Consider the following 13,174-nt stretch of genomic DNA (forward strand, 5'->3'; position numbering starts at 1 on the left):
GACTGAGCTGGGCTGCTGGATGTTAGGGTGTGGGATGCTTGTGTTGATGTTCATAATGAGCACCTTTTGAGGGTAACACTTGAATATTACAGTGGTGGTTGCTTTAAACCCAGAAATCCTCCATGGCCACACTGTGTGTAGAACTATTCTGCTCATGGTAATCCTGTTTGGAAATTACTGTTCCATTCCAAATGTATGTGCCTTCCCATTTGTCCCTATGAATTGTCATTTTACCTTCAAAACTGAAATTTGTTGTATTGGTTGCCAGATACTTTCCAACAAAAGCTGCTTGGGGGATTCTTTTCCTGAGGGTCTCATAATATAATGGTGTCAGGGAGTTTAAAATACAACCACCTTTCAAATCCAGATTTCTGTTTTGCTGACCTTCCTCTTTCCTTATTTGGTTTTGGCCTGGAATGAACTCTTGTCCTGTCCTAACTTCTTTGAGCTTTACCCTGGGAGGCAGTACGCTCATGTGTGTGATGCCCATCTTACAGATTGTCTGCAATCCATGTAATGGCTATGTATATTCTCTGAAACTATAGCCAATTCAAATGGCATAGTGTTTGCCAACTTTGTTTAGGATATATTTGACACTTGCAGAAACACAGAACTTCTTAGGACAGATATCCCGGTGCTGTTCCTTCTAATTACCACACATGCATTTCTTATTCGAGAACTAAATGTACAACAGTAAAGCTATGGTTATTTATGCAAAGTGGCTTTTTGTTTCCACTGACCTTTTTACACTTTTATATAAAACTAACACAGAAACTCCAGAACAAAACATCCAGTTTTAATCTCAAGACACCGGCGTTTATACTGGAAAAGAAAAAAAAAAATACCAAAACTTTAAGGTGTACACATAATGGTTAGAGTCATAGAATCATAAAATGGTTTGGGTTGGAAGCGACCTTAAAGATCATCTAGTTCCAATCCCCCTGCCATGGCAGGGAAACCTTCCACTAGCCGAGGTTGCTCAAAGCCCCATCCAACCTGGCCTTGAACACTTCCAGGGATGGGGCAGCCACAACTTCTCTGGGCAACCTGTTCCACTGCCTCACCACCCTCATATTTATGTATTGCTTATAAAATGAGAACGCAAACACTGCTCCCAATTTATATATGTAATGGAAATTATTAAATGATATTGGGAACTAAGCATGGTAGACAAAGAGTGTGTTTGTGCAGCCCCAGTCAATGGCTGGGATACGTGAGCTTAGGTTAGCCTGTGTATTTCATTAATGCAATAGCTTGAGGGCAGGTTACCCTGTGTGGCATGAAGGCGGCAGTGGAGAATCAGGATCTGCAGACAGCTGTGCTACACGTGCCCATGCATCATGGCTGTACAGTGTGCTGGCCGGCTGCTGAGGCGAGGCAGTACCGTACCGCCACCGAGCTTCTGGCTGCTCTGCCAGGACCTCATCCCTGCTGCCACACATAACACAGCTCCTGACTGCTGGCAAGTGGGGCTCTGCTAGCATGTGCCTGCCCTCGGTGTGGGGGGCAGACAGCCTCCCCCAGCCCCATCCTCCTGCCCTGTCCTGTGGCAGGTTGGACGATGGCAGATTGCTAAAGATGAGCAAGGATTGTTTGCAGAAATACCATAGACCTGTATTTGCTAGTACTTGTTAATTTATTTTTTAATTTCTGGGTTATGTCTTATTTAATCAGGACTTCTGTATTTAACCTTAAACTAAGTAAAAACTGGAATAGAAGGGAGCTAAGAAACCCTATATATAAACACTCATGTTGAAGTGTAGACATACTGACAAAATTCAGGCAGCTCAAAATGAGAGATGACACTTTGTCCTTAATTTGTACCAGTGGGAAAAAGGATGTGAAAGGATGTAAGTTGGGCAGAGTGCTGGGATTTGTGCTCTCACGCACATCCAAATGTTAACAATGAACTTAGTCTTTGAAGTTTTCAGAAAAAAAATTTAAGGAAGTTAAACATAAATCTGTGCTCTGTAAAAAATTTATGTAAGTAAGAGATCATCAAATAAATAACTATTTTAAACTTATTTCTTTGATTCTGACTAAATCATTGTCATTTTCTCCTTTAATATTCCTCAAATTGCTCAATGGTTTTCATCCATCTTAATTTTCTTGTCCAGATATAAAATCCCAAGATAGGGATGTGTAGTATAATGTTGACTTGGTCTTATCAATAGTAGTGCAATACTAAGACACAAACTAAGGGTACTTAATGTTATCAGTATAACATTTCACTTTTTAAGTAGTAATAGCTGACTTAGGATAGGATACAACATTCCAGCTGTTTTATTTTTTTTTTAGATAAAATAGTACCTTAATTTATTTGTATTCCACCAGCATGAATACATTCATTGTAAATTGCATGCACATAAAAAGGAATCCATTTGTAAACTACATAATATCTTAACAATAAATAGTATTTGATCTAATACATGATGGTAGTGCATTTCTTGTTAAAACTGCAAGCTTTTACCAAAATGAAAACAAACTCTTATTCTCCTTATAAATATTTTAAATAATTTTTAAGTACATTTCATACCAAGTATATAAAAATAGTATTTTTAGATAAATTAAGAGGTTTCATTTACATGACAAATAACGTGCAACACCTAACCACTCTCTACCAGCTCTATTTGGTTGATTGTCTAGATGACATGCAGCGATAATTGTCCCTTTGCCTTCACAGCACTGGCAAACAGACCAGCAGGACCCACGATCACCTGAAGCAAACAGTGCCATAGATATTGTTTGGGAACAACAGTCAGACACTCAGGGAAAACCTTTGCTTCGATGAACAAAAGCCACCCGTGACAATTCTTTTGTCCTAGACTTCCAGCTGCTCTGACCCTCAGGGTCTTTGGACTATCACAAAAGTCTGCCAAACAGACCAGTAAGTTATAACTGTATACAAAATGCTTTTCAACATGCTTCTAGAATCTAGAATTATTTTTTTTTCCTATAGTATGAACTGGCAATACCTTTTCTTACTTTCTATAAATCTGAATTTTCATGTTTGTACGTCTCCATGATCGCCAGAGAAAAGATCAAATAAAGCAGTCATGCAGTACTCTCTAAATTTAAAACTGGCAGCTGTGGAACATGCTTCAAGTACCACTTCACTGTTTCTCATTATACGTCTATGGCTTGGTAATCTTTATCTTTAACATCCCTTGTGCTTGTCACAATGTCTATTGGGAAATCCGGGGTCTGTGCAGAAACTACTCCAGCTGTTCCTTCCAGGTCCCACGATCCCGGCAGGTTCTCAAGGCTTAGCGAGCTGATTGCTCCTTGGCTAAAGCTACCTTCCTCAGATCTGCTGGGGAGCATGAGGTGTAACGATGTCTCTGATGAAGAGCATACTGAAGAAGAAAGAGTTGCTGAAATAGACTGAAGAGGAGTCAAGGTAGTGTCTGAATGGGGAGAGGTGCATCTTAAAAATTGTAAATTGTCTTTCTGAATTACCTGATACTGGGAGGGGGAATTGTGAAGGCCCGGTGTATAATAAAATTCACCCTCCATAGAATTTTGCAGATTGGGTTCAGTTCTTTGGGGACTGCTGCCTATGGAGGACAGATCTGTGTTCCAAATGTCACGTAATGTGTTGCTGCAGCAAAGTTGTGCTTTGGTGCAAATAAAGTTCCCAGCTTGCATGTGCATGCAAGGTTGATGGGTAGTGCAAGCCATTCGAGACTGCAGACTTTCCAGGGTAGGACTTCGAGATATGCCGTGCACAGCACAGAACCCAGGAGGCTTCTGGGATGTGAGCAGGTTCTCCAGAAGGTGCATGACGTTCTTCATATCCTTACTTAATTGTGAGACTTCTTGAGTTAAAGTTGTCACCTATTATGGCAGGGCAAAATATCACAGTATTTATTTATGCAGTCGTGCCTGAAATACACACATACAAACCTTTTTTCCTTCTAACAATATCAGCTTTGATCTGTGGCACAATGTCTTTACTTTAAAGAAATATAGTCTACTGATATATGTGTGGGAAATAGTCCATCCGTCTGCCTTACCACAGCTATGTGTTACACTTCCTGTGGCATACCAAAACAATTAAAGCAACCCAATAAAAACGTATGATGGAAACATGGTAGGCATAATTCACCTGATTTTAAATGATACTCTGTATAAAAAGAATGGCCTTAGGGTCAGAACTGAGATGATTTCCAGTGGCAATATGACATCAATAGCTTCTTGATTGATCATTAAATATTTTAATGTGTAAACCTTTTTTATTAACCAATTTTATACTGATGAATGGTATAAAAATAAGGTCTTGTGAAATCTTGTTCAGAAATACACATGTGAAATATACTGCTGTCTTCATAGTAAAATAAAAGAAACCCATACCCGAAGTTGTCGGATGCAAGTAGTAGTTATACGAAAATCTGGTGGACTACTACTAAAAACAAAAAAAAAGAAGAAAAGAAACTGGAAACTCTAAAACCCACTAGCTACCTCTAAACATTTAAACAATATGAAAGCCTGTGAAACAGTTTGCTTCCATGTAGTTATGTTTATGCTTGAAAGGTATTGCATATAACACTGAGAGAGATAGTAATCCGTAGCATAGATTACTCTGGTGTGTGTGCAAAAAGAAGAATCCTATTTGCTATTAGACCTTTTTTTTTGTAATGTTGAAACCACTGATAGCATCCAATTAATTACACGAATTACATGAAGTCTTTAATCTCCCCAAAACTGCTGATTTGGGTGGCGATCATATTGACAAGTTCTGAATTTGTGTTTTAAAGTAAATTGATATATGAACATTAATGGGGACATCCGTTAGGACATTATAAGGACATTTTGGGAAATTAAAAGCTTAACTCAAACACAAAAGTGACCCACTCACCATTTCAAATGTGTTTGTTTTTCCTTTTTCCTTCTTAAGGAAAAGTTTGTAGGAAGTTAAAATTGGTCAATTATTTTTAATAAAGAGAAATGAACCTGTCAAGAGGTAGAAATCAACTTTGCTTCCATGGAGCTAATCAATTCATTTTAGATCAAACCACTGTCATTACTGTTAAAAATAGAGTTTCTCATACTGACGCTAGTGAAAATACTCTGTTGAAACAAAGACCTGACTGCATGTTTATATTCAGAAGGATAAACCACCTGTCAGAAAGAAAAAAAGATAATCCAGGAGGCCTTTCTTTGACCCGAAGTAAAGACACCACCAATTAGGTGTCCTGCACAGATTAATTTTCATGTACTCAGAAACAGAAATAGAATTTTCACTTTTCTGACAAGATAGTTCCAAAGAAATCTGCTGAAAAGACGGTTCAGGCTGAGTTTGACTGCGTTACTACAGGCACAATAATTATAAAGAAATTCCAAGTTAGAAGGACAGTAGGAAGCTCCAATACAGCTCCTATAGATCTATTCGTTTCTCTCCGAGCTAAAAGTTCAAACCCATCATATTGTTTAATAGTATTGTAATGATCACACTACTTCTGGAGGGAAAATGCTTAAAGGGAGAAGGCACTTGAGTAACACGTTATAGGATCTGTCTCTGTCTCTCTCTCCACCTCTCTTTCTTTCCCTTGTTACCTAATTTAGTCATGCTAGATAGAAAATAACTGTGAGATCTCCTTCTGCCAGCTGAGATTAAGCTTTTGCCTGGTAGCTCATTTGAACTTCAGTTAATGTGAGGGATTAAAATATGTTAGGAGAGTGATTTGTGAACAGGCTTCCTGTGGGGTCAGAGCAGCCAGAGAAGGTTCTTGGTACTGTCAGACTGTAAGGAAACACACTGAGATTTCTGGACAAATCAACTATGCAAGAACTTCTGTGCTCCACTGGGAACCGGGAGATGGCATTGCAAAACTTCCAAAAGCTTCTTTGGGAAGAAAGGGGGGAGAAGGACAACTAAACCCATGGCTACCTAGATTCAGTGGTCATAGTTCTTTTTAGGATCAGCACTGGCCCCTACTTCTAGCAGATAAAGCAACTTTATTTTCTGTGCCTAATTTCCCAATTTGCATCCATTTTACAGGGCTTTCTGCAGTTATGCAGGTAGGAAGATTGATACTGCCTTATGAGTATGTACCTTACCCAAACTATGAATGCTGTGTGAAAATACCTGCAACTTTAAAATATCTTGTTTGGTTTGGTCTATGTTTTTCTCTTCCATTTCTGATTTCTTAAAGTTTTTTTAAAAGTTTAATTATTCTTTAACATGTTTCTTTTGCCAATTCATTAAGACAATACAGCAAAAATCAATCCCAGCATCAGTACTTGTGGCAGCCTGAATTTCTGTTAATTACAACTTGCTCTAGTGCCCAGATACTATTTTTGATATATCAGCTAGCTCTTAAAGTGCTGTCTCCTCATAAGCTTGCTCTCGCACAGCCATAGCAACTGACCTGATAAACCAGCCTTTGATGTATGCTTTAATAGTTTCCAGTAGTATGATAGTAGTATGATCCAGACCTCGTCAGAAATTGACCACCAGTTAATGAGATCTATCTGGACCAATACTGCTCAACACACAGGCAAAGCAAATATGTAATTTTCTGGATCATTTAAAACCCTTTCTGGATTTTTCAAACCGTTAATCTTACCAGATTAAACCTCCAATATCTGTACTACTATTAATTACCATCTATCTCTATATTATTATCCTTATATACTGATATAGTTACTGTTACTATCAATACTATACTCTTTATGCTATCTTTTTTACAGCCTGCAGATATTCTTGAGCAGATGCAAATAAGCAGGTATAACAGGGAACAATTTTATCAGTAATGTTAACAATTTCACAGTGGTCCAGAAAGTGCAAAAAACCAGAGATTAAAAGCAAAAGAAATTTTAAGTCTGTGAAATAGAAATTGAAAGCAGGACAGTTTTCTCCTGAGTGAAAGGACTAATTCCTTGCATGCTGGTAAGGCTATTCTCTTTTCAGGCCTTCAGTGATTATTGCTAGGCAATACAGCTAGTTGTACAAATGGTTCCCGCTGTGCTAGGCAGACAGCTTTAAAATGATCTGTGAGATCCCAAATATACTTGAAATGCTGCCTTAACAGTTTGTAGGACTTGAAGAAGATACTGCAATGTTTCCTGATATAGAAACTGGGATTTATACAGATTTAGCTTGAAGTAGCAAGAGGTACTTCTCAGGGTGGTCAAAAGCAATGCGCTGGTACTTTTTTAGCAGACTCTGTTATAAAGAAAGAATACCTTTCAAAACAGAGGTTAAAAACCCAGATATTTTTTAGTCGTTTTAACATATGGACTTTAATAATAACACTTTCTGATACCCTGACCAATATGAGTTTTAGTAGTTGTAATTTGCATTTTCAAATTATTTTGACAGTTTCAGTATAAAGAGTATTTTTCTTAACTAGCGATATTAAACTTTTGTGCAGTTTGAATACTTTGTTCCATGTAGTTAAGTAGCAATGGAGTTGATAGTATTTAAACCTTTCCATAAAAATGATGAAAAGCTCTATGTAATGTAAGATGATGATGGTGATTATTGCTTTGTTTAAATGGTATTGGCTAAACAGGTTTCTTTGTTTTTCCATTATATATTCTAGCACTTAAATTTTTTTTAATGTTAAATTTTTTACTAGAATGCCTATCTCTCATCACTATTCCTGGATAAACCTGAAATAAGCCTTTTTTTTTTTCTGATTAGAAGCCTAATAGATTGGTATTTTTTTTCTCTCCGTGGTTTATTCCCTTTTACAATTCAAAGTTTGGCCAGTTGTCTTCCTGCCTTGACTCTTTCTGAACACCCAAAGAAGTGAAGAAGAAAATTTGCTCCTTGAGAAATGAAAGTTGCATTTTGGCAACGCAGGGAAGCTGCCTGGCTTTCACTGCATATGGCAGCTTCTCTATTCCCTTGCTTGGTTTTTCATTGCTTCTTCTATTCTGGTGCTTCATAAAGTCAAGGATACTCTCAGCCAGAATAAGGTATCTTTCAAGGCTCAGATTGCCAAGCTGCAGATACTCTTTTTCCCACTAAATGCATTGTTGAATGAATGAAATGAGAACTGAGCTGAGACAGACTTATCACTGATCTTCTGTCAGCATCTCTGTGGCCATTGGTATTATGGCGTGTCCTGGTTTCAGCTGGGATAGAGTTAACTGTCTTCCTAGTAGCTGGTACAGTGCTATGTTTTGAGTTCAGTATGCAAAGAATGTTGATAACACTGATGTTTTCAGCTGTTGCTAAGTAGTGTTTGGACTAAAGTCAAGGATTTTTCAGCCTCTCGTGCCCAGCCAGTGAGAAAGCTGGAGGGGCACAAGAAGTTGGCACAGGACACAGCCAGGGCAGCTGACCCAAACTGGCCAACGGAGTATTCCATACCATGTGACGTCTCATCTAGTATAGGAACTGGGGAGTGAGGGTGGGGAATCGCTGCTGGGGTACTAGCTGGGTGTCGATCGGCGGGTGGTGAGCAATTGCACTGCGCGTCATTTGTACATCCCAATCCTTTTATTATTGCTGTTGTCATTTTATTAGTGTTATCATTATAATTATTAGTTTCTTCTTTTCTGTTCTATTAAACCGTTCTTATCTCAACCCGTGAGTTTTACTTCTTTTCCCGATTTTCTCCCCCATCCCACTGGGTGGGGGGGGAGTGAGTGAGCAGCTGCGTGGTGCTTAGTTGCTGGCTGGGGTTAAACCATGGCAGTCCTTTTTGGCGCCCAACGTGGGGCACGAAGGGTTCAGATAATGACAAACCTGACCAGAGCTTGTTAAAACAAATTTGTTATAAGCATTCATTATATTGGTCTAATAGTCGCTGGTCATTATGTGTTCTTAGAGTTGTTGCTCTGGTTTTTAAAGTTCTGTTATGTATCACCTCGCTTGCTGTATGTAGTCCCTCTTCTGCTGCTTATCATCTGTGGGAGGTGGATTAAGGTTTTCGCTTTGATGTATTGTATAACACTGGTTTATGGTATGATAAAGTCATCGGTTGTGGGATTAATCCAGTATTTGCACTCAGCATTGTCACCTTTATACTCCGGGAGCCATCTGTGGAAAACTATTAATAATTATACCATTTACCTTTCCTCCTTGGAAAACCAGTCTGTGGGTGGGATACCTCTCTTCCCCTTTCCTTTCTCCTTCAGTCCAGTTACAATGATTTTCGAGAATTTTGAAAAATTTGAATACTTTTGGGATGTTGAGACCAGCACGGTCCTAGCCCTGCTGCTAAGAATTAGCATGCTCCTGAATGTGGTTCAGCTCTTGTTTAAGGTTAAACAACTATTTAAGAAGATCACCCAGAGATCTGCCCCGAGGCTGGATAATTATGAGTGGCACGGTGTGTGGGATAGTATGGGCAAGTACCTAGAGAAGTGGGCACCTCCAGTGTTTTGGAAATTCACCCCTGAACAAGTGCAGAATCCGGAAGAACTAGTAAAATATTTGGAAAAGGTATGCTGTCACCCTGGCAGCTCCAGAGAGATACAAATCACTGCTATGTGCTGGGGCCTGGCCCATGCCTATTTAGCCCTGTTCAATACCACTCAGTATCCTCACGGGGAAGAGAAGGTCTCTGGACCTAACAACAAAACGATGAGCACTGCGGTCACCCAAACCTTGGCAATGGGCGCTGTGGCCCCTCCAGCCCCGGCAACGAGCCTCACAGCCACCCAGACCTTGGCGACAGGCATCACGACCCCTCCAGCCCCAGCGACGACCACTGTGGCTACTCAAACCTCAGCAACAGGCACTGCAGCCCCTCCAGCCCTGGCAACGAGCACGGCAGCTACCCAAACCTCAGCAAAGGGCACTGTGGTCCCTCCAGCCCCAGCAACGAGCACTGCTGCTACCCAAACCTTGGCGACAGACACTGAGGTTATCCAAAACCCGGCGAGCGATACTGCAACTGAACCAGCGGACCAACCTGCACCAGTATCAGTTGCCCCTGTACAGAAAAAGAAATATACAAAAAAATCAGTTCGCTTAGCAAAGGATGAAGGTGAACCAGGGTCATCACGGGAACAGGAGGAAGAGGCAGAACCAGAGGTAATAACCCGGTCCCTATCCTTGAGTGAGCTGCGGGATATGCGAAAAGATTTCGGCCGCCTTATAGGTAAGCATATTATCACCTGCCTCCTCCGATGCTGGGACAATGGAGCTAATAGCTTGGAATTAGAAGGCAGGGAAGCCAAGCAGCTGGGATCGCTTGCCAGGGAAGGTGGCATTGACAAGGCAATTGGAAAAGGGACACAAGCCATCAGCCTCTGGAGGTGACTCCTGTCAAGTGTGAAGGAAAGGTACCCCTTTAAGGAAGATGTTATATGTCAATCAAGCAAGTGGACCACCATGGAAAAAGGTATCCAATATCTGAGGGAATTAGCTGTGCTAGAAATGATTCATTATGACCCGGACAACCCACAATTACCCAAAGATCCAGATGAAGTCCAATGCACACCACCCATGTGGCAGAAGTTTGTACAGAGCGCACCATTGTCCTATGCCAACTCACTGGCAATAATGACCTGGAAAGATGAAGAGGCACCGACAGTGGATGAAGTGGCTCGCCAACTCCATCAATATGAAGAAAATCTCTCCTTCTTCCCTACAAGCCTGCATTTCGGCTGTGGAGAAGCTGTCCGAGGTTTTCCAGCAATTCAAAGAGGATATGTCCTATTCCCCACCTGTAAGGACCAATGTCTCAGCTATTAGGAGTGAGCGCTCCTCTGCCCAAGAGAGAGAATATAGAAGGTACACACCGTGAGGTGCCCTGTGGTTTTACCTATGTGATCATGGAGAGGACATGAGGAAATGGGATGGAAAACCTACCTCGGTCCTAAATGCACGGGTACGTGAGCTGCAAGTAAAAACCACCACAAAAGGGGATTCTACCAGGAAAAATGCCGCTCCGGTTTCCAAACAGAGTAGAAGGGCTGATCTTATTTCTGATCCTCTTGAAGGGACTTCTGAGCCAATTTTACAAGAAGTGAATATTGGATACTCTGACCAGAATTAGAGGGACCCTGCCTCCAGCCAGGTGGAGGAAAGGGATAACCGGGTCTATTGGACTGTGTGGATTTGATGGCCTGGCACGTTAGACCCACAGGAGTATAAGGCTCTAGTAGACACCGGCGCATAGTGCACTCTAATGCCATCAAGTTATAAAAGGGCAGAACCCATTTGTATTTCTGGTGTGACAGGGGGATCCCAAGAGTTAACTGTGTTGGAAGCTGAAGTAAGCCTAACTGGGAATGAATGGCAGAAACACCCCATTGTGACTGGTCCAGAGGCTCCGTGTATCCTTGGCATAGACTATCTCAGAAGAGGGTATTTTAAGGACCCAAATGGGTGTCGATGGGCTTTTGGTATAGCTGCCTTGGAGACAGAGGGCACTGAACAGCTGTCTACCCTGCCTGGTCTCTCTCAAGACCCTTCGATTGTGGGGTTGCTGAGGGTTGAAGAACAACAGGTGCCAATTGCTACCACGACAGTGCACCGGTGGCAATATCGTACCAACCGAGACTCTCTGATTCCCATCCACAAGTTGATTCGCCAGCTGGAGAGCCAAGGAGTGATCAGCAAAACTCGCCTATCCTTTAATAGTCCCATATGGCCCGTGTGAAAGTCTAATGGAGAGTGGAGACTAACAGTTGACTATCGTGGCCTGAATGAAGTTACGCCACTGCTGAGTGCTGCTGTTCCAGATATACTAGAACTTCAATACGAACTAGAGTCAAAGGCAGCCAAATGGTATGCCACAATTGACATTGCTAACGCATTTTTCTCAATCCCTCTGGCAGCAGAGTGTCATCCACAATTTGCCTTTACCTGGAGGGGCATCCAGTACACTTGGAATCGATTGCCACAGGGGTGGAAACACAGCCCCACCATTTGCCATGGACTAATCCAGACTGCACTGGAAAAAGGTGAAGCTCCGGAACACCTGCAATACATCGATGACATCATTGTATGGGGCAACACGGCAGAAGAAGTCTTTGAGAAAGGGAAGAAATAATCCAAATCCTTCTGAAAGCCAGTTTTGCCATAAAAGAAAGTAAGGTCAAGGGACCTGCACAGGAGATCCAGATTTTAGGAATAAAATGGCAAGATGGACATCGTCAGATCCCAATGGACGTGATCAACAAAATAGCAGCTATGTCTCCACCAACTAATAAAAAGGAAACACAGGCTTTCTTAGGTGTTGTGGGTTTTTGGAGAATGCATATTCCAAATTACACTCTGATTGTAAGCCCTCTCTATCAAGTGACCCGGAAGAAGAATGATTTTAAATGGGGCCCTGAGCAACAACAAGCCTTTGAACAAATTAAACAGGAGATTGTTCATGCAGTAGCCCTTGGGCCAGTCCGGGCAGGACAAGATGTTAAAAATGTGCTCTACACTGCAGCTGGGGAGAATGGCCCTACCTGGAGCCTCTGGCAGAAAACACCTGGGGAGACCCGAGGCCAACCCCTGGGGTTTTGGAGTCGAGGATATCGAGGATCAGAGGCTCGCTATACTCCAACTGAAAAAGAGATATTGGCAGCATATGAAGGAGTTCGAGCTGCCTCAGAAGTGGTTGGTACTGAAGCACAGCTCCTCTTAGCACCCCGACTGCCAGTGCTGGGCTGGATGTTCAAAGGGAAAGTCTCCTCTACACATCATGCAACTAATACCACGTGGAGTAAGTGGATTGCACTGATCACACAACGAGCTCTCATAGGAAACCTCAGTCACCCAGAAATTTTAGAAGTGATCACGGACTGGCCAGAAGGCAAAGATTTTGGAATGTCACCAGAGGAGGAGGTGACACGTGCTGAAGAAGCCCCGGTGTATAATAAACTGCCAGAAAATGAGAGGTAATATGCCCTGTTCACTGACGGATCCTGTCGCATTGTGGGAAAGCATCGGAGGTGGAAGGCTGCTGTATGGAGTCCTACATGACAAGTCACAGAAACTGCTGAAGGAGAAGGTGAACCAAGTCAGTTTGCAGAGGTGAAAGCCATCCAGTTAGCGTTAGATATTGCTGAAAGAGAAAAGTGGCCAGTGCTTTATCTCTATACTGCCTCATGGATGGTGGCAAATGCCCTGTGGGGGTGGTTACAGCAATGGAAGCAGAGCAACTGGCAGCGCAGAGGTAAACCCATTTGGGCTGCTGCACTGTGGCAAGATATTGTGTCCTGGCTAGAGAATCTGGTTGTAAAAGTATGTCATGTAGATGCTCACGTGCCC

General features: G+C 41.8%; 1 protein-coding gene across 7 annotated transcripts in view; it reads right to left on the reverse strand.

Moving 5' to 3' along the window:
* Nucleotides 1-968: 968 nt before the first annotated feature.
* Nucleotides 969-13,174, reverse strand: part of KCNH8 (potassium voltage-gated channel subfamily H member 8) — a 212,389-nt gene continuing 200,183 nt past the window's right edge. For 3 of the 7 annotated variants that reach the window (XM_052798532.1, XM_052798498.1, XM_052798541.1), the window contains one exon: nt 969-3,837. In XM_052798532.1, the coding sequence (XP_052654492.1) occupies nt 3,127-3,837 (711 nt within the window). In that variant the 3' untranslated portion in view covers nt 969-3,126. The remainder of the gene's footprint in view (nt 3,838-13,174) is intronic. The other 4 variants (XM_052798526.1, XM_052798508.1, XM_052798517.1 and 1 more) reach the window with 2 other exon arrangements.

Source organism: Harpia harpyja, chromosome 1 (assembly GCF_026419915.1).
Source record: "Harpia harpyja isolate bHarHar1 chromosome 1, bHarHar1 primary haplotype, whole genome shotgun sequence".
Taxonomy (NCBI): Eukaryota; Metazoa; Chordata; class Aves; order Accipitriformes; family Accipitridae; genus Harpia; species Harpia harpyja.